Source organism: Microtus pennsylvanicus, chromosome 14 (genome assembly GCF_037038515.1).
Source record: "Microtus pennsylvanicus isolate mMicPen1 chromosome 14, mMicPen1.hap1, whole genome shotgun sequence".
NCBI classification, from domain to species: domain Eukaryota; kingdom Metazoa; phylum Chordata; class Mammalia; order Rodentia; family Cricetidae; genus Microtus; species Microtus pennsylvanicus.
In genome coordinates, this window is record NC_134592.1 from 30,994,666 (window position 1) to 31,019,140 (window position 24,475).

Consider the following 24,475-nt stretch of genomic DNA (forward strand, 5'->3'; position numbering starts at 1 on the left):
TTATCAGCTCAAGTTCTCCCTCCCTCAATCTCCTCTCTCATCAGTGCTGGGGATCAAACCCAAGAGGTGGCCACACTCACTGGGCTGTCACTTTAAAACAATGTTTTTCCTTTTGTTATTTAGTATCAAGAGGGGCTTTCTGTCTTTGTGACATAAGAGGGATGTTGTTAAATCAAAGCAGGATGTGTGTTAGCATCAAAATACTGATATCATTTCCTTGTTGGCCATTCAGATGCCTCCTGTGTATCTATAATGGTTTCCAAATAAAAAGTTAATAACACAAAAAAGCATGTTTGACAATATGTTATATTGCAAAATGTGAATGTGGTAGAGTGTATTCTGCATATAATATTATAGCTATATATGTGGTATAAACTCAGACAAAACTTTTTTTTAGTATTTAAAAAAACAAATTATTTTTGTTATGTGAGATGGAGTCTTGTGCTCTGTCTCAGGCTGGCTTTGAGCTTGAACTTCGGCCTCCTGGGTGCTGGGATTATGGTTATAAGGCATCCCTTCAGTTTCTAAAAATATTTTCTTACTGAAATATATATGTATATATTGTACACAATATGATATTTTGAAATGAGAATACATTGTACATTAGTTAGCCTCAAAAAAACAACGTGGAAAGCAATCAAAGAAGACAGGTCAACATTGACTTCCGTCCTGTGCATGTGCCTACACGGACATACACCCCCCTGCATCACACCCATATGAACAAGTACATATGCCACACATACATATGCACAGACACAAAATATGTGTATCGCTTTGCATTGATATGCGTGCTAATAGGCTCAATTGTTTTTTGTGTTTATTTGGGGGAAGGGTGAGACTGCTTAAAATCTCCTAGCGATCCTCAAGTATGTAATGCCTTGTTATTAGTTAGATAGTATTTCTCCCTTCTGAAATTCATAACTCTAATTTCTTTATTTGTTTGTTTTGTATGTGTTCATACTCATGCATGGTGTGTATGTGTGGTGTGTTCCTGCCACGGCATGCAGATGTGGAAGTCAGGGGGCCACTGTGGGAGTTGCTTCTCTCGGGCCAACCTGTGGGTTCCGGGACTTGAACTCAGGTTGTCAGACTTGGCATCAAGCACCTTTACCTGCTGAATCATCTTACCTGTCTTGAAATTCACACCCTTAGACTCCCAGCTCCCAAACCGCTTCCGTGGTTTTTCCCCACTGCCCCACCAGCTCCCAATACCTGTCATTTCCCTCTTTGAGTCTGTAGGTTTGCCTTTTTCAGATTCCACACCAATACTGTGATCAGGCTGGGCTTGTCTTTGTGTGGCCTGGTACGTTTCACTCAATACTGTCTTTTAAAAAAATCAAAATAAGCTAGGAGGATCAAGCAAGGTGGAACAGCTGTCCAGGGAGATGCTTGGAGGAACTCAGGCTTCTCAGACCCTGAGACATCCAGACTGTGACCACAGGGTAGACAAGTTCAAAGGCCCTCCCATGAGACCTGTCTATCTTCATTCCTCAGCCTCCCCAGTGATAGAAAATGGTCAGCTGGAGTGTCCCCAGGGGTACAAGAGACTGAACCTCAGCCACTGCCAAGGTAAGATGACCCCAGGGCTGGGTGAAGCGGAAGGGTGGGGGTGCGATCCTGCCTGCTAATGCTGGGGTGATATGCACCCCAGGAAGGATGAGAACCTGCCACTGCCTAGGAGGCCTCTACTGGTCAGGGAACTGTGGAAGCGACTGTGGTCCTGGGGATCTCAGACTATCAGGTCTTACTTGAGGGTGCTGAGAGATCCAGGGTGCTGGGGTCACCCATCCTTGCCCACTTCTGTTTAACCCCTACCTGGAAACTCTACACACACACTCAGTTTTCCGGGACATTTCCACCACCATGAAACCTCTGTAGGCTCCTCCCGTCAGAGCACGGCTAGGTGGTTGGGCCTCCTTCCCAGCTGCCTCAGCCTATAGCCAGGGACTGGGGTAGTAGGGGGGCACAGGCGGCATGGGTAGGTGGACCATGAAGCCTAATCCTGCCCCATCTTGATGGCCTCGCTGATGTATCTATGGGCCAACTGAGGCAGGGATGGTCTGCTTTAGAGACCACAGAGGGACTAGACCTTGTGACAGAGGGAGGCCCTGAGTGAAGGCTCTGTTGATTTTGGAGCTGTATTGACCACTGACCTCCTGTGGTGAGTGTCTCTAGAAATGGCAGGGTCAGTGGGAATTGGGGCCACTTCCCTTCAGAGGACTTCCAGCGACGGGGTAGAGAGCTGTTTGTGTGGCTTGAGGTAAAACAAACAGCTTGGCTTGGAGGTAATATTGTGGCGAATGCCCCTAAGGCCCCTTTCAGAAGTTTTCTCCCGGAGAGAGGGACCTGCAGAAGCCTTAGTGGCTGACCACCTATGGGGTGCCAGACCACAGAAGGGATTTTTGACTCACGGATGAGAAAAGGTGCTTGGTCCAGCCTAAGTGCAGACTGCTAGCCCTGCCTAACCCAGCGTTAAAACCCAGGGTACAGTGGATCCAGAATCTTAGTGGGTGTGAGGAGAATTATTTTCGCCTTTTATTCTTAGAATTTCAGTGAGTTCCCTCCCTGCCTGTCCTCCACGGAGCTTCTGGGAAGGTTCCCAAGCTCCAGACCCTACTTCTTCACCCCCATGCACCATCTCTCTGTCTCTGAAGTAATGGAGAACAAGAGGATGGGGCCAGGGTAGGTGCCACATCCAATCTGTGCCAGTTGCTAAGTACACAGCAATGGAAAGACCCAGTCCATGACCAGGAGAACGCAGATGCCTGGTTAAATACACCTAGTTAAACACGCCTAGTTAAGCATGCCTAGTTAAACACGCCTAGTTAAATACAACCAGAGCAGGTTTTTGATGGATCGCATGGGATCCCCTGGTAGAACCCAATCCAGGCTAGGAGAACCAGCCTTCCTGGAAGAGGTAGTACTAGACCAGTGAATGTAAATCTTTCAGCTGCAGATCTTCTAAGCAGAAAGAGAAGCCAAGGGATAGTTTGGGCTGCCTGAAGCATCTGAGGGACACTGGGCAAACAGCCTATATGCACACAGGAGGTGACAATGTCTCATGAGAACGACCTGCTCACCACGGGCTTTGGGAGGGCCTTGGATACCGCATCATGCTTTAGGGCTCCCTGGAGGAGGAGGAGGAGGAGGAGGAGGAGGAGGAGGAGGAGGAGGAGGAGGAGGAGGAAGAGGAGCCCTGAAGCTCTTGAAGCACAGGGGAGGCAAATCAGGCTTGCGTTTAGATGTGACTGGTGACAGTCTGGAGGGATATGGGCCGGCTTGCTTCCCAGCTCTCAGGGGCATCGCTCAGTGCCTCTGCTGCTGTGAGGCATCCTACCAAGGATGTCCTCTCAGCGGCCATCTTTTGCGGCCTCATCTGTGCCAATCTCCTCAAGGCCTGAGGATGAGCAGGTAGTTCTGACAGCACTGAGCTGCCTAAATTACACCCTGCTCCAGAAGCTCTTCACAGGTGTTTCCCATTCAGCATCAAGTGGCAATTATGGTCACCAACAGAGGAACCGTCACCAAGATGCCCCCAATTTTGAGCTCAGACTATGAGGCTTTGAATTCCCATTTTACAGCAACAGAAGTTTAGACACCAGGACTAAGCTATTGCCCTTTCTTACCTGAGGGTGAATAAGAGCCTCTGATGGGCTCGGGGTTCATGTAGCCTGTTTGGGGCAGGGGTTACCAGACAAATGCTTTCCTACCCTCCTGTTGACCCCTGCCGCTTCTTCACCAGTCCCTCAGCACTGTCCCCACAGCCTCCTGCTTCCAGCTTCCTGCAGACCTACGCTGAAGAGAGCTAACTAGAAGGGACTTGGTTGCCCGTCAGGCACCCTCCAGTCCAGACAGTATTGTCCACCTGTTTCCTCAATCCCCATGCCACTTGCCGGAGTCACCAAGAGTTGAGTCACTCTGGGCAAGTTAGTCCTGGAGCTTTTCTTCACCTATAAAACTAGGACAAAAGAACCAGGCAAAACGGTCTATAAGGTTAAATGGGGGTGTCATATTCAAATATTAAAAGAGTTTGAAACATACAGTAGTCACTCCACAAATGTTAGCTTTCACACTAAGGTGGCTACTATGTGCCAGTTAGTGAAGCAGCTTGCAGTTTTCCTATTGAATTATTCTACCAGCGTGGTCGGGTGGTTACTATTAGGACCCATGTTTGGCGAGTGAGAAGACCAAGGCACACAGAGAGATGCCACCCTGGCTATGGGATGGCAGCTCCCTCCCAGCTCCCTGGCTTCGGCTGAATGGGCATTCCGACATTCCTCCACCCCTGCAGATATCAATGAGTGCCTGACCTTGGGGCTGTGCAAGGACTCGGAGTGCGTGAACACCAGGGGCAGCTACCTGTGCACCTGCAGGCCTGGCCTCATGTTGGACCCATCGAGGAGCCGCTGTGTATGTGAGTGATGGTGGGGCTGAGGGCGAGAGACACCCTCCGGGGAAACAGTCCAGACCCAGAGTGGCGAATTTCCCAAGACCTCGTGGCCTCGTGCCCAGAGCTCATAGGGGGCTTTTCTTGGGAAGGAAGACCTGAGCAGAGCACAATAAAAGCCGCCCCTAAAGGCCACCTCTAGCTCACAGAGCTCTCTGGCTGGCAGCAAAGTGCCCGCTATGGGGTCTGGGAAGGCCATGGGAGGAACAAAACTCTGCTGCCACCCAGAGGTAGTGGTCTGCAGAAAGGATGGCTGGACCTGACATCTCTAGGGACAGGAGACAGTGAGAGTCCAGAGAGGAAGAGAACCAGGATGGGAGAACTGGTCAGTCAGCTTGTGGTGCCATAATAGCTAATCAAGGCCCCAAGGACCTTATAGTCTTTCCTTTTCCAGGTCCCTTAAAGTTTTATCAAGCTGGGCGTGGTGGTGCACGCCTTAACCCCAGAATTCTGGAGGCAGGGGCCAACCTGGTCTATGAAGTGATATCCAGGCTATCCTGGGTTAGTTTCCCATAGCAAAACCCTGTCTCAAAACAACACCAACAACAAACAAAACAAAACAAAGCTTTATCAGGTGCTTAACACCCGACATGTCTGAATGCCAGGAAGACACCCCAATACAACAATTTGGAGAAGCAGGGGACCACTGTCTTTATTTTCTCTCCCTTCCCAAGGCTCCTCCCTCCAGTTTCCTCCAAGGATTCACTATGCTCCCCCACCTTCATTGGAGAAGGCAAGCTGGTGACTTCCTGCCACCTGACTAGGGCATAAAGCCATCTCTGGAAGCTGATCTGGCTTCCTTATATCCCACCTTGGGATGCAAAGGGATAGAGCGTGTCCCCACAGTAACCCAAGGGAAGCGACCACTGAAGGCAGAGATTGCCCCTGAGGATGTAGGACTCAGGAGCTGATGGGTATGCATGTGGTACCTGACCTTTGCCAGGGTGTGACTGTCTGCTTTGCTGTGTTTCATCTCTGTGACCCTGTGAAGAAGGCTTCTTCAGTCAGGAGTCACAGAAACCCAACTCCCACCGCTTTAATGGATGAGCACAATTAGGAAGTGAGAGGGAGCAAATGTGACCTTGTTGGTTGGATTCAACTCCCCACAATGACCAGGAGTTTTGCCTTGCTGCTTCCTGGGTTAGTTTCCCAGCTCCTTCAAAGGTGGCCTCTGTAACTGGAGAATTCTCTCACCCACCAGTTCCTGGATAACCACTCTGAGCTTAAGAGTAATTACATACTGCTTGGCCTATTAGCTTAGGCTTATTATTATCTAGCTCTTACAACGTAAATGAACTCATTTCTATTATTCTATATTTTACCACGAGTCTCATGGCTTGTTACCTAACATCTTGCTTCTCAGGCAACTGGGGGCATCTCCCTGACTCTGCCCTTTATCTCTCTGTATCTGTTTGGATTTCCTGCCTGGCTCTATTCTACCTGGGTATTGGCCAAGTTAGCTTCTTTACTAATCAATGGTAATAAGACATATTCGCAGGACAGGTGGTGGTGGCGCGTGCCTTTAATCCCAGCACTAGGGAGGGAGAGGCAGGCAGATCTCTGTGAGTTCAAGGCCAGCCTGGTCTACAGAACTAGTGCCAGGACAAGCCCTAACACTACACAGAGAAACCCTGTCTCAAAAAACCAAAATGAAAAAAAGAAAAAGATGTATTCGCAGCCTACAGAGAGACATCCCACATTAGCTTCCACATACCCTAGGCTCTCAGTCTGAACATGGTTACCTGTTTTCTAATAATCCAAGAAAAGTCGCCAAGCTGAGCAGTAGGGGGCTTACTTTCTCAAGTGCCTCTCTCTGTCCCAATCACTGTGACCAGGGATATGAACTTCAGTCTTACAATCAGGAAGTAGCCCAGGGTGGTGGGCCACAACTCTGAGGCATTGGCATACATGCCAGATCAGCCCGAGTGCCTGCAGCCCTTGGCATCATTACTCCACACATAAAGAAGCTGCGGCCCAGGGCGTTGTGTAGCCCAGCGGGTAGCAGATATTCGAACTGACCAGGGCTCCTCAGAATCTTTAATTCTCAACTGTGGCTGTTGCTCTTGTCACACCTCTGTCCTCTGACAGTCTGGTCTGGCCTCTAAAGATTTAAGCCTCTTTCCAACCTGTTGGTCATACATTTTCCTACTGAGAGAATAAGAGACTATTTTTTAATATTCACTTGCTTCTAGCTCCAAAGGATGTATGGTTTCAGTGTTTTCTGAATTATTTTTGTCTTGTGTTTATGTGTATGTGTGTAGGGCTTAGCCGTGCTCAGCAAGGGCTCCACCACTGAGCTACACACCTGGATTCAGTCCTGGTTGTTTAGTTAAGTGAGCCATCCATGATCGATTCAACATATACCCCAGACACGTGGATGGCCCTGAGTGACAAGGATGACCCAGACAAGATCGCTGTCCTCTCAGCTTCTGACAATCCTCCGGTTCTCACCTCATCTCATCTTCCCAGAGAGGTTTTCTGTGGCCCTCAGGGCACACTGCTCTCTGCTCATCTTAAAGAGCACATGGAGCCTTTAGTAAACACTCAAGGGCAGCAGGTGAAGGCAGCACCTGTATTCCCAGGTCCTGCCCTCACATGCGGGTGGCAGGGCCTCATCAGGTGGACACTATGAAGTGATGTGGGGGCATTCCACCACAGCCATTCCTCCCAAAGCTCCCGTGAGCATCCGAACTTCCAGAGTGGGACATGAGCCGGGCTAGTCTCGGTGCCAATGACTGACCCCACCTCTGTCCACTGCCTTCTGTGCTTCCTCCTCCCACCGGCTCCCTGCCCAGTCCCACATGCTCTGTCTGTTGCAGCGGACAAGGCTGTCTCCATGCAACAGGGACTATGCTACCGCTCGCTGGGAGCTGGCACCTGCACCCTGCCTTTGATACACAGGATCACCAAGCAGATCTGCTGCTGCAGTCGCGTGGGCAAAGCCTGGGGCAGCAAGTGTGAAAAGTGCCCCTTGCCTGGCACAGGTAACCCCATCCTCACCACAGCTCTGGCCACCAGGATACTTGCTCAAAGCCAATGGCCACTTCCCCAGCCTGGGTAGACCTCCCCTCCCCCGCCCCTAGCTTCAAGCCAGAAGGCTCAGTCTACCCTTCCATGTTCCAGACCGGGAATCCACTTACAGCCACAATCGTCCCATCCCCTAGAGGGAAGGAAGGTGGGGAACAAGGCCCTGGGAAGTGGCATGGCTCAGTTCATCCTCTGTCATTTTTTTAGAGGCCTTCAGGGAGATCTGCCCTGCTGGCCATGGGTACACCTACTCGAGCTCAGACATCCGCCTGTCCATGAGGAAAGCGGAGGAGGAGGAACTGGCTAGCCCCTTCAGAGAACAGATCCAGAGGGTCAGTGGACCTCTGCCTGGGGCAGCCGAGAGGCAACCACTCCGGGCAGTCACCGACACCTGGATTGAGGCTGAAACCCTCCCTGACAAAGGTATCTGAGCTGGGGGAGATACCTAAGGACCCTCCTTTTCCGTATAGTTCCCTGCCCAGGTCTTAGGTTTAGGACGGTAACTGCAGCACCGTTTTCTGGGGCTCAAGACGTGTGGTCCAGGAAGAGCTTATGCTTGAGTTCTCCAGCTGGTGCTCTGGAAAACAGCCGGATCATGCCCAAGTCACCCAGTCCAGGAGGCCGGAAAGCTGTTAGGACCAAGTAAACTAGGAGATTGCCAGAATTACTCCAAGAATCTGGGACAGAGAAGTGAGGACAGAACTCAGTGGCCACAGATGCGGGCACTAGCCCAGTCAGAGGCAATGCATTTCCTTCCTGGAAGTCCTCCCTTAGTCCATGGCCTGAGCAAGGAAGATGGAGAGTAACCCATTTGATCAGGGCCACAGGAGAGAGATCTGTTATAGGTCTAATGAGGCTGGCTGATGGGAACGTCTGTCCCTGGAGACTTGGAAAGAATGCAGGGGACTTCCTTTCTCCAACTGACAGGTGAACTGGGCTACCTGTATGCTCTGTGAGAACCTTGGATTTCTGGGGTGGTGGGTCCCCAAAAGGAGCTGACAGGCTGAGGCGACTAAAAAGAGTTGCACTCTGTGTGATGCTCATCTTGCGGGGAGTGCAGGGGGAGTGTAGACTGTGAGGCAGCCAGGCTGGGAGCGAAGAGCCAAAGGTCACTGCCTCCCCTCCTGGAGCTCATGATGTCATCTTCCTTCCCCAGGTGACTCCCAGGCTATTCAGGTGAGTGAGGCTTCCTGCCAGGGAGCCTGATTAGGGTGAGATGGAGAATGACATAGACCGCAGGCATAGTCTCGGGAGAGCAGGAAAAAAGGATGGAGCATATGCCGGATTTTACTTGGAGAAATCACAAAGTGGAGTCAAGGGCCCATGTGTCTGTGTACTTAGTCCTGGCTGCCATTCAAGCTTGGTGGCTGTGCATGAAGCCTAGAGCTGGTCCTGAATCTGGCATGTTTTCTGAGCTTGTTTAACACATACCCTCTGTGAGGAGCTCGTGGGAAAGCAAAAGCACGGCTGTGAACATCTCCAGCCATTTCACTGAGGAGAGGGCATCTGCCCTCCTTCCCTGGGCCCAGGTCCCCCTGTGCAGCCAGGACTTAGCATCTCTGAGCATCTCCTCCAGAGGAGTGAATCTGCTTCATCCTCCTCCAGACCTTGACCAGTCTGCTGGTTCCTACTCATCTCCCGATGGTGATGAGCTAACCTGTCTCCATGTACCGCTTCTCCAGTAGCCTTGATTTCCTGCTTAAGAACCATGTGCTGAAGCCAGACAGGGTGGTGCACACTTTTAACTCCAGCACTTGGGAGGCAGAGGCCAGCCTGGGCTATAGGTGGAATTCCAAGACATCCAGGCTACACAAAGAAACCCTGTCTAAAATCAAAACAACCATGTGCTGTCCTCTCAGGCCAAAACTTTCCCTCCATGTCCTCGTAGTCCCGGCAATGCCCCAGTGCCTTTCTGTCCTCTGCTGGTCTTCTTTCCTTCCCTGTCCCCAGCTGTCTCTGTCCGTAACTGTGGTGAGGGACACCGAGTATGGCTGTGACTCCGGGCTTTGCCACACTGGACTTGTGGCCCTGGATGGTCTAATTAATTTCTGTTACGTTATCTATGACATGAACATCGCAGCTTTGATAAGTGCTAATATTCTGCTGTGCATCCAACACTGAGCTGGTAGTGGGCACACATTTAACTGCTACAACTTAGAAGGAAGCGGAGCTGGTCAGTTAAGGATAGAAAACACCTAGAGAATACATGCCAGCAGTAAAAACTCACTACCAGAGAGAGCTGGACAGGAAGGAGGTGGGGTAAGAGGAGAAAGAAACGTGTCCTAGGAGTAACAGATTAGCCCCCCCAAAATAACCTTCATTTCTGTGCAGATCACAACCAGTGTTCCCCACCTACCTGCCTGGGTACCAGGTGAGTTCCTCCTCCTAGAAGCTTCCAGAAGAAGAAACCTAGTTTTAGTTATGGAATGAGTACCTGAGAACTGGCCTGTGGGTTCCAATCAGAGGTAGCGTGTGATGCGGCTTGTCAGCACCCTTTCCAGGAACACTGAGTCCCTAAGGGACTGTACAGTTAGCAAGTGATCCCATGATGCTTTGCAAATGTTTTCCTACCTACTGAACTCTTTTCTTAATCTCATGACACCACTCAACACATAAGACAATCAGGTCAAAGAGGAGGTGCTAGCTGAAGGAGCAGCTTGATGGGGCTCCAGAATCCTCTCCTCCAGTGGCCTCATCCTACCTCCTGACCCTGAGCTGACCTCTCCCCAGAGCTGGGCTCAGAGTTAAGGATGTTGAGTTTTCCCTGCCATGATGTGAACATGACACCTGCTGCCTCCCATGGCAACTGGGTGCTTGTGCTTGCAGCACCGTTTTGTGAGATGCAAGATGCATTACAAGTGAAAGCAGAATGTTAAACTGGGCATGGAGCAGTTCTTCCTCCAGCAAGCTGGCAGGCCTTAGACAAGAAGTCATTTCTGCAGTCCCTGGTTTTACTACAAGGGGAGGAGACCAGATATGCCAAAAGATGGTGGGAGCCCTAGGGTTCTTAGGATTCTGAACATCAGAGAACACAGATGGGCCACTGCCAGCCCAAGGACCCTACTTCCTCCCCTCTGTCCTCTCCAGGGGATGCCACCGGGAGACCGACACCACCATTGCCTGGACAGGGCATTCCAGAAAGCCCAGAGGAAGAGAAAGTGATTCCCTCCGGTAATGTCCTGGCGACACAGAGTCCCCCAGGTAGCTACAGAAGTTCTTGGAGGCTCTTTGCCCCCACCTTTGGGAGATGTGGTTGCCCAGAAGCAAACTTGAGGGCAAGGCTCTTGCTTCTTCAATCACATGAACACTCTCCAGCAACTCTGATCTTGCTGTGGTCCAGGTCTGATCCTCCAAAGGTCACAAAGCCTACCTAGAAAAGACAGGAGCTGTGCCTGGGCACTAACGCTCTTTGGAGGGACTGTCCTACTCAGAGGGCTTCAGGGAAGCCATGGATCTTCCTGGACGTGGGGGTGGGGTCCTCTTGAAGAATAGGAACTCATAGAGTAGGAGGCAAGGTGAGAGGGGGCTGAGTCAGTGAGGGCCCTGGCAGTGGCTGTCACCTTCCCATGGAAGGTTTTGGAGAAGGGACAGAATTATATTGCACAGGGTTGTTCAAGTGTCCAGAACTGGCTCCCTATGGTGTACCATAGTGATGAGGGGTGGTATGAGGGAGGTCCCTGGAAAGTCCACCTGTCTGTGGAATGTGCCTTTCACAGAGGCTCTTTGTTTGGGGACTTCGTTCAGGAGAAGCAAGGTTACCATTGCAGTAGTGTCGTGTAGAGGTTACAAGGTTACCATTGCAGTAGTATCGTGTAGAGGTTACAAGGTCACCATTGCAGTAGTGTCGTGTAGAAGTTACAAGGTTACCATTGCAGTAGTGTCGTGTAGAGGTTACAGGTTACCATTGCAGTAGTGTCGTGTACAGGTTACAAGGTTACCATTGCAGTAGTGTCGTGTACAGGTTACAGGTTACCATTGCAGTAGTGTCGTGTACAGGTTACAAGGTTACCATTGCAGTAGTGTCGTGTACAGGTTACAAGGTTACCATTGCAGTAGTGTCGTGTACAGGTTACAAGGTTACCATTGCAGTAGTGTCGTGTAGAGGTTACAGGTTACCATTGCAGTAGTGTCGTGTACAGGTTACAAGGTTACCATTGCAGTAGTGTCGTGTAGAGGTTACAGGTTACCATTGCAGTAGTGTCGTGTAGAGGTTACAGGTTACCATTGCAGTAGTGTCGTGTACAGGTTACAAGGTCACCATTGCAGTAGTGTCGTGTAGAGGTTACAGGTTACCATTGCAGTAGTGTCGTGTAGAGGTTACAAGGTCACCATTGCAGTAGTGTCGTGTAGAGGTTACAGGTTACCATTGCAGTAGTGTCGTGTAGAGGTTACAGGTTACCATTGCAGTAGTGTCGTGTACAGGTTACAAGGTTACCATTGCAGTAGTGTCGTGTACAGGTTACAAGGTTACCATTGCAGTAGTGTCGTGTAGAGGTTACAGGTTACCAGTGTAGTAGTGTCCTGTAGAAGTTACAGGTTACCATTGCAGTAGTGTCGTGTACAGGTTACAAGGTTACCATTGCAGTAGTGTCGTGTAGAGGTTACAAGGTTACCATTGCAGTAGTGTCGTGTACAGGTTACAAGGTTACCATTGCAGTAGTGTCGTGTAGAGGTTACAGGTTACCATTGCAGTAGTGTCGTGTAGAGGTTACAGGTTACCATTGCAGTAGTGTCGTGTACAGGTTACAAGGTCACCATTGCAGTAGTGTCGTGTAGAGGTTACAGGTTACCATTGCAGTAGTGTCGTGTACAGGTTACAAGGTTATCATTGCAGTAGTGTCGTGTACAGGTTACAAGGTTACCATTGCAGTAGTGTCGTGTAGAGGTTACAAGGTTACCATTGCAGTAGTGTCGTGTAGAGGTTACAAGGTTACCATTGCAGTAGTGTCGTGTAGAGGTTACAAGGTTACCATTGCAGTAGTGTCGTGTACAGGTTACAAGGTTACCATTGTAGTAGTGTCGTGTAGAGGTTACAAGGTTACCATTGTAGTAGTGTCGTGTAGAGGTTACAGGTTACCATTGCAGTAGTGTCGTGTAGAGGTTACAGGTTACCATTGCAGTAGTGTCGTGTACAGGTTACAAGGTTACCATTGCAGTAGTGTCGTGTACAGGTTACAAGGTTACCATTGCAGTAGTGTCGTGTAGAGGTTACAAGGTCACCATTGCAGTAGTGTCGTGTAGAGGTTACAGGTTACCATTGCAGTAGTGTCGTGTACAGGTTACAAGGTTACCATTGCAGTAGTGTCGTGTACAGGTTACAAGGTTACCATTGCAGTAGTGTCGTGTAGAGGTTACAGGTTACCAGTGTAGTAGTGTCCTGTAGAAGTTACAGGTTACCATTGCAGTAGTGTCGTGTACAGGTTACAAGGTTACCAGTGTAGTAGTGTCGCCTGTGTTCTCTGCACACCTGTGCTCTCTTGCCTGCCTTCCCTAACTTTGCTCTTAGCTAGGAGGTCACCTTGAGTAGGAGTCGAGGGTGGCTCGAGTTCTGGATTTTCTGCGTTGAAAGAAGAATGCCTGCAGCCTGGTGCAGAGAAAGTTGCAGGTGGGATGGGGCATGGCTTTCCTGAGCGGTCTCAGATGACCTCTCCCAGGATTCAGAGGAAGTCTCCTGGGACTTCAGGAAGCATCTCCTTCCAAGGAGGCAGGAAGGGCTGAGTGTGTGGGGCTCTACTGGGGAGTACTCAGACTGACAGCTGAAATACTCCTGGAGAAAAGACCACAGTGCAGAGAAGCCAGACTGGGCCCAGCAGTGGTCCTCAACCATGCGGGTGGCAGAGCCACCAGCAGCAGTTTCAATCTTGTGTCTAATCCAGCTGCTGCCCTGCTGTCTTCCAACCTCACCTTCTGAGTGGACACTTGGGTTCTGGTTGGGGACAGCTAATACAGACTTGGAACCAAGCTAGAGAGAAGATGACCTTGCTCCATAGGCCACTGTAGGCATTCAGTTCAGGGCACATTAGCAATGCCATGAAGCCCCTCTGTGTTCCAACTTGGACCATTTTTTACCCACTCTGGTAGGGCTTCTGGCTTCTCTCAGAGTGGTGGGGCAGGGAAGGGACCCCTAGGTATGTGGGTTATAGGATAAGACAACAGGGTGGACACAGATGAGAGCAGTGCTCCCTTATTGTTTATTGGTTCATTCATTCCTTCATTCATTCATCATAAGTGTCAGGTACTTCTCTAATATTAGAGATACGAGAAAAAATAAGCTAGTTTCTTCAGTCTCTGTAACCTATTCACAAGACCTGTCAGTCTATGCGAAGATATGTAAGAGTTTCTGGGGGTGGCTAGCACTGGTTCTTTGGGTAAGAGCTATGCCCACATTTAGGATGAGGGTGAGAGTCATTTGTAGGAAACATGGGTTACCAGAAGCCATTAGGTCTCTGTCAAGTGACTCAGAGCCCAGGCACAGGTGCCATTAGTCTTCTGAGACCGTGTTATACAGTGGTATGAGAGGGTGTGCTAAAGGTAGGTAGACTTCCAGCAGTCTTCTGAGACCCCTGGACCTGCCCCTGCTGTCTCCCCACCCGGTTCGAGTGCATTCATGCGTCCTTCACTCAGCCGTTATCTCTGCTTGCCCCATCTCTGCAGGCTTTGATCCATGTTTCGCTGGGGCTTCCAACATCTGTGGCCCTGGAACCTGCGTGACCCTTCCAGATGGATACAGATGTCTCTGCAACCCTGGCTACCGGCTCCACCCCAGCCAGGCCTATTGCACGGGTATTTACAGGGTGTCCTGTGACTGCTGAGTGGTGGAGGCAAATACGAATAGGGTGTGGGGTCTGAGTCAAGAAGTCAGGCTGCATAAGATGTATGTAAAGTGCTATGATTGATGAGCTTAGGAGAGCAGTTCCTGCGGACACATCTAACTAGACCTTAAGTCAGGCTATGACCAGACTGTGAGGGCCAACAGACTCTAGGAGAAAGGGTCCCAAGCCAGAACTAGCATTCCCCCACCTCAAAGTAGCCATGTTTCTGCCTACAGCTACAGAGCAGACCAAGGCCTCACCAGGGCTGCCCCTTGGGAACATGTTTGAAGCCAAGAAAAATCATCAAATGTGTCATTCTCCTGATCAGTACTTTGTGTAAAGGAGAAACATTCACTGTGGGCTTGAAGGAGAAAGGAAATGATTGTGGGGTCACTGAAGGAAGGGGACAATGGGCAGGGAGGAGGCACTGATCATCACCCAAGGATTCCTAGGGCCTAAGAGGCCCCAGCAGGCTGACCTGTGGCTTTGTCCTTGGAGACTTTCATCTCCGCCTCTACCTCCTCTGCTTCCACACCCCTTCCATGTCACATAGCACCATCCTCTAGTGTGGGCAAGTTGCTGGCAGATGCCCAGAGAAAGGCACACTGGCCTCCATGACCTTCTTCCCTGCCTCCTCCTCATCAGATGACAACGAGTGCTTGAGGAATCCCTGTGCGGGAAGAGGGCGCTGTGTCAACAGTGTGGGCTCCTTCTCCTGCCTCTGCTATCCCGGCTACTCACTAGCCACTCTGGGAGACACACAGGAGTGCCAAGGTAAGTTGGACCCACCTTAGGCCTGGGATGGCACAGGAGAACACCTCGTGGCTAGGCCCTGCAGTGGGGGTGGAAGAAGAGGCAGGCATGCAGAGTTTTCCCACTGGGGAGTACCAGAGCTGTGGGAAAGGAGACAGCACTCTGACCTTGATCTGCGAGGAAGCTGAGTTTATGCTGGGATCACAGGGGAGAAGAGGAACCCAGAAAATGGCAATGTTTGCAAAGATCTCAAGGAATTGTGTGGTTCGAGCCAAGAGGAAGCCAGAGACTTGGCTGGTGACGGGGACCAAAAGCCAGGACTCGAGTGACAAGGAGACTTTTCTTTTGGGGAATGAGGGTGACCATCAGGATAGGAGTTTGGACTCTCAGCAGACCAGGGGACATTTGTACATTTGGGAAAGGAGTTCTGGTCCCCAGCAGTGGGGATAGCTGCAGGCTTTGACCGTCTTCCAAGAAGGCCTGGCTGCAGTTAGGCAACTCTTGTTAAGCAGGCTTCCTGTATGGCTTAGTTATGGTTACCATTGCTGTGACACCGTGACCAAAAGCAGCTTGGGGAGGGAAATGTTTATTTGGTTTCCATAACCTGAATCACAGTTCATTGAGGGAAGCCAATGCAGGAACTCCCACAGCGCAGGAACCCGGAGGCAGGAGATAATGCAGAGGCCAAGGAGGGTTTCTCACTGGCTTTCTCAGGGCTTGCATGGCTACCTTTCTTAGAGAACCCAAACCACCAGTCCAGGGCGGCCCCAGCCATGATGGGCTGTGCACTTCTACATCCATCACCAGTTAAGAAAATGCCTTTACAAGTTGCCTATAGTCTGATCTTAGGGAGGCATTTTCTCAACTACTGCTCCCTCCTCTCTGATGATTCTAGCTTATGTCAGGTTGACATAAAACAAGACAGCACCCCGTGCAAACCCTTTTATAACATAGAACACTCCTGTACATTTTTTTAAATGAATAAGTTCACAAAGAAATAAGGAAGTCTCTTCCACACAGTGCCTGGAGACCCAGAAGTAATTGGGAAACTTGCACCTTGAGAACGGCCCTACCTGTTCTGGGGGCTCACATCTCTGGCACCAGTCATGGGCTTGGCCGTGATCACTTGTTCCCCCGGCGTGGCCCTGGAGCAATGAATCCTTCCATTGGCAGAGTCTCCTCGGCGTCTGGTTCCAAGGATCTGGCCCTCAGAATCCAAAGCCATCCAAGTCCTCTCACTTCATTATGTGAGGAAGGGAGGCAGAGAAGCCCCGCTTAATAGCGGTGTGAGGGAGCCAGGTTAGCGCTCAGCGAGGACTCCAGCTCTGAGAGGCCAGGTACCAGGCCCTGGGCTGAAGGTCTGAAGATAACCAAATGCATGAGCAGGAATAATGGCGCTGTCGAGTTAGATGAGCAAGCAACTGACTAGAGCAGAGAATCTGGGAAGGTTTCCCTGAGTGGGTCCTTGAACTGGGGTAGAGTAATAGCAGGTCCCATTGACGAGCACGTATACACAGAGCCACCCTGAGCACTTTATATATAAGGCCCGCCATTTCAACCCTGGCAGTCCTCAGTTCCACACTTCATGCTTTAGCAGAGGAAGCTCTGAGAGGTGAGCTGAAACACCCACGGACACTGCGCCTTATTATAGCAGGACAGGACATAGATTCAAAATCACGCCGTCTCCAAAGCATGGTTTGCATCCCATGATCCCCTCCTTTATATGCGCAGTACCAGGTACCTGAGGAGCAGTAGCAGGAGTGGACGGGGTCACTAGTCCAGAGAAAGCCGTTTCTGCACAGGCAAGCATGTTGGGCAGGCCTGGCATGCCCTGGGAATTAGGATGAAGTCAGGGTGACTGGAGTGTGGGCTTGTTAGCAGAAGTGGCGGGGCTGAGGCCAATCTGTGATGTGACTCCGGGGCCAAGCTGAAGTTCTTGGCCATTGTCCTGTGGGCAGTAGCTGCCAGGAGGGTTTGTTAAGGGTAGATGGCTCTGTCGTCTGGCTGTTAGGAAGGGGGTGACGCATATGGCAGTGTGCAGAGCCAGGGGAAAGGCAGGGGACAGGGGATTTCCAAACTTCAGGCAGCCTGGGTGGGTGCTGTGGTGAGGGGCCTTTCTCTCTGAAGGTCCAGTCTGGGAGCTGGCCATAGACAAGTTATGGCTACGGGGATTAGTATTGCAAGGACTGACCCAGACAAGAGGCTCTGCCCTTTGCCAGTCTGGTGTCTAGATGTCTCTGCCAGCCCCGACAGCTGTAGGAACGGGAGGAACCTGAGGTCAGCTGAAGAGCTTCCACTGGGGCTTGGCTGCCACTTTGAAGGCCCTAATCCAATTTAACATCTACTTTCTAAGTTTTGCCAGTCTCACAAAACAGCGTTTCATTATTTTAATCTAGCATTGATTCGTATGTATAAATTAATCATTCTAAACCATTACAAGTTTAACGGTCATTTAAATAGAAATAAATGTAAATTATTTCAACATTAAGGATTTATCTAAGAGCTTGCATATGACCTTCCTTGGAATAAGTGTATCTCTGCACTCCGGCCTTTGGTTTCCTCATTTGTGAGCTGCTTTCCTCAGCCTGTAAACAGGATCCGTGATCCCGTCTTTGCTTGTTTTCCAAGTGCGGTTGTTGCCTTTTCTCATAACTTTGTGGGTGTAGTTTGTGTACTCTGCTTCATCTTATTTGTTTTATGTGTGTGGAAGTCAGAGAACAGCTTTGAGGAGTTGGTTCTCTCCTCCATCTTTCTGTGGGTCCTGGGGTTGAACTCAGGTTGCCAGGCTTGGGTGACAAACTCTTGCCCACTGAGCCATGGCTGGCCCCTTTTTTGCGTTATTTTTAATGCATGGTGGTTTTATTATGTCACAAAGACATTGTGCACTTTATTTACTCTTTCCAGGATGCTTTCTCCAACTGGGGTCCGCCTTTGCATGGCTCTTAGGAACCCCCTTTTTCATTTCCATTTTTCTCTATGACCAGTTTTCCCAGCACCATCTGTTTTTTAGGGAGTGGTTCTGGCTTCACCCGGTTTTTTCCACCAGGTTTCCACTGTTCATTCTGTCTTCGAGAGCCTTCCCTTTCCTTTTGCGTTGGCAGTAGAGCTTCCGAGAGTTCAGACAGCTGTTCCTGAATTCCCTGGAGAGTTGTTGCCAGGAAGGTTCTTGGGTCTGCGCTATACTGAAGGCCAGGATCTCCCTGGGGGCTGAGTGAGGATGCGTGTGACGGCTCTGCCGGAGGCTCCACTGTGAACCGGATGATAGGAAGGATGTCCGCGGTGAAAGCACGTTGGATTTATGCCTGATCGAGGCCAGCAAGCGTTCCTCCATGTTTACTGCCAGGCACTCCCCTAAGGGGGCAAAGATGAGACCCGGATGGGTCTGCGGTGGAGTCAGGGAGTGGTCACAGGACAGAGCTGGTACACTGAGCCACTGTCTGAGATGGGACTAGGAATCTGCTGGTCACCAGGAGGGAAGAGACACTCCCAGCAGAGGCATGCGTGTGAACAGAGATTTGGAGGCTGAACTCATGGGAATCTGCCATAGCTAGGATTATAACAGCGAGGGCAGGCAGATGAGCAAATACATCAGAACTGGGGCCGGGTTTGGAAGCCAAACTGCAAGTAGGGCCCGGGTGGCAAGGAGCTGGGGAACTGCATCAGGGGAGTGGCCTGACCAAGTTTGGGCTTTAGGGTCAATCAGGTTTTCCCATCAGACTTCCGCCTTTTGCTCTGCCTATGAGATCCTTTCCTCTTCTCCTCTGTTGGCAGTGGAGAGTCTCAGAGGGGGGTGTCGGTGCACCTTATAGACCCTGGGCTGCCTGCAGTGCTCTCTGTCCTTCTGAGAAGGTCCATCCTTGAGGAGCATTCTAGTGGTAGATTCCGTGTCTACTGTACTAACGTTGGGGCAGGGAGAACATTATACAGACTGATACCTGACCTCAAGCCCAGGCCTTCCATCAGGAGGAAAAAAGGGCTCCCATGAGCCCTAGAAGTAGCTACACCTGGGAGAAAAGAACTCAAGGGACCACAGTCTCAGAGCTGACCTAAGAATCCCTTCAAAGAATCCGTGCCTCCCTTAGCTAGCAGCCTTGTTCACGGCCTCTGGGAAGGATGCCCATCCTCCAGGGCAGGCTTTGACTCGGGACCACCCTGTGTGTTTGCAGATATAGACGAGTGTGAGCAGCCTGGGGTGTGCAGCGGTGGGCAATGCAGCAACACTGAGGGCTCATACCACTGTGAATGCCATCGGGGTTATGTCATGGTCAGGAAAGGACACTGCCAAGGTAAGGAGCGAGGATAACAGACCGACCTGCTGCCCCACACACTACAGACCACCAGCTCCCCTTCTAGCTGTCCTCCACCGAGTCCCTTGTCACTAAGCCAGTTCCCACTGGCAGAGACATGTCTATGAATCCCTGAGCCCTCCTGCCTTTTGGGTGGTACATCAGCATCCTGTCTTCCCCAGTAGCAGGGAAATGCAAATCTATGTGACACCACAGAAATGCGCATCTTTGCACATCTTTGTCCCCATCACCTTGGAAAATGTGTTCTCTCTGTAGATAGCAGAGAAGAGTTGATCTCTCTGGCACCTTTAGTCTTCTTACTGAAGTGTGTTAATATATAAACTCCCAGAGGGTGGACCATGTATGTAGTTAGCATGTGCATAGTCACCCAGCAAATGCTGGTTGATGAACGAATGAATTAACAAATAGATCTCCCCCTCCTCACAGGCAGCTAATAGATGGGCTAGGACATTGCTAACCCGTCTCCTTGTAGACAAGGTTGGACCTGCCACTAACCTATCTGGAACCAGGTAAGACAGGATAACGTCTGATCTGTCCTACCTGGTTCCAGAGAGTCCTGGAAGTAAAGGTGAACTCGTGGACCTTGTGAAGGGGAGACCTCTCCCCAGTCCACTACCAGGAAAGCAAGGCCCCAGAAAATCTAAGCAGAGGGGAAACATCTACAGGTATAGAACAAACTGTCTTCACCCCAGGGATCACCTTCTCTCAGGGATCCCCTCTTAGTGCCCCTCCACCTCAAACTCAGGCCTAGGCATGATCCAAGCTGGAACCCATCCCCTTGTCCTGATTAGATCAATAGAAACAAGATAGCCTGGCAGCTCCTGATAGGTACCCTGCTAAGTGCCAGCTGGCCGCGCTAAGAGAGCCTCATTGGGCATCACAGCGCTATGCATTTAACCTCAGGACTTACAAAAAAGGAAAAGGAAATGAACCAGGGAATGCCAGAACACTGAAAAGATCAGGTTTATACTAACCGTCTGCATTAAGGGCACAGGCTCCAGAGCAGACAGGTCTGGGTTGTATTAATGTTTCATGTTTGGAAATAGAAATTGCCACACTCCTCTCCGAGGACTGATCGGCTCTCATACACAAGATGTGCAGAGCCACCCCAAGCACACTGTGAGGCCCCCTCTCTGTCATGCCCCAACTCCCCCACATCCATGTCCTACTCTGGATGGCTCTGACCCATCAGGAGGAAAGCTTCTAGACAGACACCTCATCTGGGAGGTCAGGCTGAGTTCTTGGCCCTGGGCAGACACTCTGGGGCTGTTGAAAGAATGATGTAGTTTGTACGCTTCTCCGGGTTTCCATCAGAAACCACAGACCCTGCCCATCACCCCGGGAGCCCAGGCAATTTCCTCTCCCTTTCTTCTGTCTCCAACGAAGGAACTACTCTCTCCATGGAAACCCGAGGTCTCTGGTGAGAGACTGTGAGGTTTGGACAGTGGCCCGTGCAACAGTCTCAATGACATTTCCATCATACCCAGGACTCTGGGTTCCCAGGGACAGAGAGTATGATTCTCCTTTACACTGTCAGGGCCTTGGCTGTCCCCCACTCTCACCCAAGGTCCCCTGAACTCTGGCTCCTGCCCATCACTCCCACTTCGTACTCTCACCAGGAACACAGGTGGGTCCCCTCTCAGTTCCCCACACAGAGATTGGTCTCTGGAAAGGTGCCACAGTGTCCTCCCAGAGTATGGGTGGCAGGTTCACAGATTAGTCCTGTGCGACCTTTCCTTGGATCCCTCTAGCAGTCTCTTTAGCAGCCTTACACTAAGAGGATAATGTGTATTATTTTAGGCACATTGTTTCTTCTTCTGGTCTGCAAACACATGTTGGGTGCCAGCTGTGTGTTATCCGTGGGCTGGGAATACAGCAATAATTAGTTCCCAAAACAAACCAGAATATTGGAATCTACCAAGGCGTTCCATAACTTTAGGTTAAAGTTCAAACCTTTGACTAGGCAGAAGGATCTCTATCCGGTGACAAGCCCCACTTTAGCTACTGTGAGTTCCGTGGAATAGCCTCAGGTTGTTTGGGGATGGAGTCCACTCGATCCAGAATTTTCCTCGGCCTCCTTTGATGAGCTTATCTAATGGTGCAATTCTAGCCACTCCCCATTCAGGAGAGGCTCCCCTGGCTCCGGGGAGGGGGGAGACTAAGGGCTGTTCTGGTCTTCTGACCTCTCTCTCTTTCCCTCCCTGACAGACTGCTCACATATTAACATCACTGTCATTCCCCGGGGCTCTGCTCTAAGAAGAAGTCTGGGCAGATCATTGCAGCTCGCGTTAGGTTCTGCTTCACTAACAACCAACCTCCAAATCAGCTATAGAGCACACAGTCAATCTTATATCTCACCAGTGTCCTGTGTCCATCAAGAATCAGCTGAGAACTCTGACCCAGGCTTCCTTACTCTGGTACTAGACAGAAAGAATAGCCAATGTTTGGACTGTGCCCAGTCACCAGGAAAGGAAGAAGACACTCAAGGGTTGCGTGCGATGAAATGCTTTGGTTCCCAAGTTACCTACGTCATATCCATGCGTACCTCATTGGCTATCACTAATCTTTCAGAAACAAAACCATACATACCCCGAAAATGAAGATGTAAGCTACTGTTTGAAGATGAGTGAGTTTTACATCTCCCAAATGCCCGACATCCAGGGCTACACACACTTTCCGCAAATGTACCTGACACACGGCAGGTAGGGCAGACTCAGGGTCCTTTCCTCTTGGCCAGTGCAATCTTCCTACCTTGCCTGATGTCACCAAGGGTGATATGAGGGACTGTCCCAAATGATCCAGTCTGAAACATGCAGTTCTCTGACTTCCTACAGCTAACAGTACCCACAGTCTCCTGCAGCGACCTGGGCCGTCTTTCCGTTTTTTAAGTCCTTTCGTTTATCTTTGCTCTAGGACTGTGTGTGGGAGGTGCATTGGGAACACAGGGAAACTCATTTTTTCCTGGTGTTCAGATATGGAAATTGACATCCATTTAGCCATACAGGGCAGGGCCAAAGATTTGCAGACATGAAATACCCATGGGTTGTGGTTCTCGGAGATGACCAAGGGAGGGGCTCTTGTTTTCTAGATATCGATGAATGCCGTCACCCTAGTAGCTGCCCTGATGGGAGATGCGTCAACTCCCCTGGCTCCTACACGTGTGTAGCCTGTGAGGAGGGCTACGTAGGCCAGAGCGGGAACTGTGTAGGTAAGGGCTGGTTGCCAAGGCACTGAGGGGGCTGTTTTGCCTTGAGATGGCTGGTTGAGCCCACAGACAGGGAGGGGAAGAGGTGGCAGACAGCAGTGACCTAGAGGACATTGTCTCCCATCATCGGATTGGGTTCTCAGACAACACTGAGCACGACGTGGGTGTGCTTCGGTTATGGGACTCTGCCCTCTGAATCAGCTAGGGTGGGCCCCTCTGCTGGGGCTTAGCCACATCCGTTCTGATGCTCTATCCCAAAGTTCCAGAAGCTTCTGTGGTTGGCCTCTGTGGATCGGGGTGAGAAGCTGAGTGGTGACAAGAGCCAGCCACCAGGCCCTCTGCTTTTCTACACTGGAGTTCTACAAAAGGACACTGAATAGCAGTAGCGCTTCTTGTTCCCAAACAGCCCCGTGTCAGTGGGAAGAGGAGTGCTCTTTTCCCTCAGCCCCCGCAGAGAACAAGGCCCAACGCTCTGATGCCAGGAGGGGCCATGCTTTGAATAGACGCTTTGAAGCTCATGAGAGGGCAGACGGTTCCCAGGCCCTCAGGACAGCCACAGCCACCCAGGCATGGCCTGGCTTCTCTCCACACTGCCCACCCATGTACTGAAACTGTTTGCTGGGTGTAAAACATTGGGGTTTTTTAGTGGCAGGTGAGAGACTAATGAGGACTAGACTCACGATGGAGTGAATCAGGGTCTTGGATGCTTTATTGCTAGCGTTCGAGGTGGCTTCATTTTCCAGGGCTAAGCAGGGTGTTCTGTATGACTATGGGGGGCTGAGGAGCACTAAGGAGGGTGTGACCCTGTTCTGCCTAGACGAAATAAAGGGGCAGGGCTGTGTAGTTTCCCTCTGAAGGCTGCTTCCATGGACTCATAGTTGAGATGATCTAGGCTTGCTAGAGCGGCAGACAATGCAAGGAAGAGAGGAGGCAGTGCCCCATCTTGGACTTTATCCACAGATGTGAACGAGTGCCTGACCCCTGGGATCTGTGCCCATGGAAGTTGTATCAACGTGGAAGGCTCCTTTAGATGCTCCTGTGAGCCGGGCTATGAGGTCACCCCGGACAAGAAGGGCTGCCAAGGTACAAAGATGTAGCACCAATTCTTCCACAGACAAATCTAACCCGCAGCATCTTCCCCTCTGGCTGCCAGTCCCTGAAGCCACTCCTGAACTAGCCCTCCAGGCCCGACCTGACCTTTTAACCCTCCCTGCCTACCTATGAGTCTCTGGCATGTCTGCTCTGCAGAATCCCATACAGAACTCAATGGTCTGTTTCAGATGTGGATGAGTGTGTCAGCCGAGCCTCATGCCCCACGGGCCTCTGCCTCAACACCGAAGGCTCTTACACCTGTTCAGTCTGTCAGAGTGGGTACTGGGTGAACGAAGCCGGCACTGCCTGTGAAGGTAACACAAGACAGCCGGTGATAGGAGGGACAGAATATAGGCCTTCCTCCCTTTTAAAGAACATCTGTTTGTCCTCCAGCCTCGGGCTGATCCCAGGGGTTAATCCTCCAGGTTAGGTTAGAGAGAACTCTGGGAGACATAGCCGCAAGAGAGCTTCTATTGCTATAACTTCCAAGTTCAGAGGGGAGACAAATGGTCCCAGAGACAGGAGGGAATCTAAAGCGACGTACAATAGTGTCTGCCTATGATCCCAGCCTTGGGGATCAGGAATTCAAGGCCAGCCTTAGCTACACAGTGGGCAGCCTGAACTACGTGACACCTTGTCTCAAAAGAGATAAGCTGGGGGTGGGGTTACCCATGGAGCTTTCTAGGAAGGAAGTGGGGGAGTGTACTATAGAATATGGCCAGTGTTCGCCCTGTCTAGAGGTCCAGAGTGTTCTTCCAACCCAGAGATAGGCAAGAGGTGTTGTGAGAGAAAGCTGTGGTAGGACTGCGTTCCTGGTTCCACAGCCACGGTC

At 50.7% G+C, this 24,475-nt stretch overlaps 1 protein-coding gene across 2 annotated transcripts in view; it reads left to right on the plus strand.

The window, feature by feature from the left end:
- Ltbp2 (latent transforming growth factor beta binding protein 2) overlaps positions 1 to 24,475 on the plus strand; it is an 89,231-nt gene that overhangs the window by 53,152 nt on the left and 11,604 nt on the right. The window contains exons 9-21 of one of the 2 annotated variants that reach the window (XM_075947425.1): positions 1,495 to 1,569; positions 4,292 to 4,414; positions 7,267 to 7,431; positions 7,682 to 7,897; positions 8,631 to 8,650; positions 9,806 to 9,845; positions 10,562 to 10,675; positions 14,129 to 14,257; positions 14,932 to 15,060; positions 19,206 to 19,325; positions 22,435 to 22,554; positions 23,512 to 23,634; positions 23,832 to 23,957. In XM_075947425.1, the coding sequence (XP_075803540.1) occupies positions 1,495 to 1,569; positions 4,292 to 4,414; positions 7,267 to 7,431; positions 7,682 to 7,897; positions 8,631 to 8,650; positions 9,806 to 9,845; positions 10,562 to 10,675; positions 14,129 to 14,257; positions 14,932 to 15,060; positions 19,206 to 19,325; positions 22,435 to 22,554; positions 23,512 to 23,634; positions 23,832 to 23,957 (1,500 nt within the window). The remainder of the gene's footprint in view (positions 1 to 1,494; positions 1,570 to 4,291; positions 4,415 to 7,266; positions 7,432 to 7,681; positions 7,898 to 8,630; positions 8,651 to 9,805; positions 9,846 to 10,561; positions 10,676 to 14,128; positions 14,258 to 14,931; positions 15,061 to 19,205; positions 19,326 to 22,434; positions 22,555 to 23,511; positions 23,635 to 23,831; positions 23,958 to 24,475) is intronic. The other variant, XM_075947424.1, reaches the window with a different exon arrangement.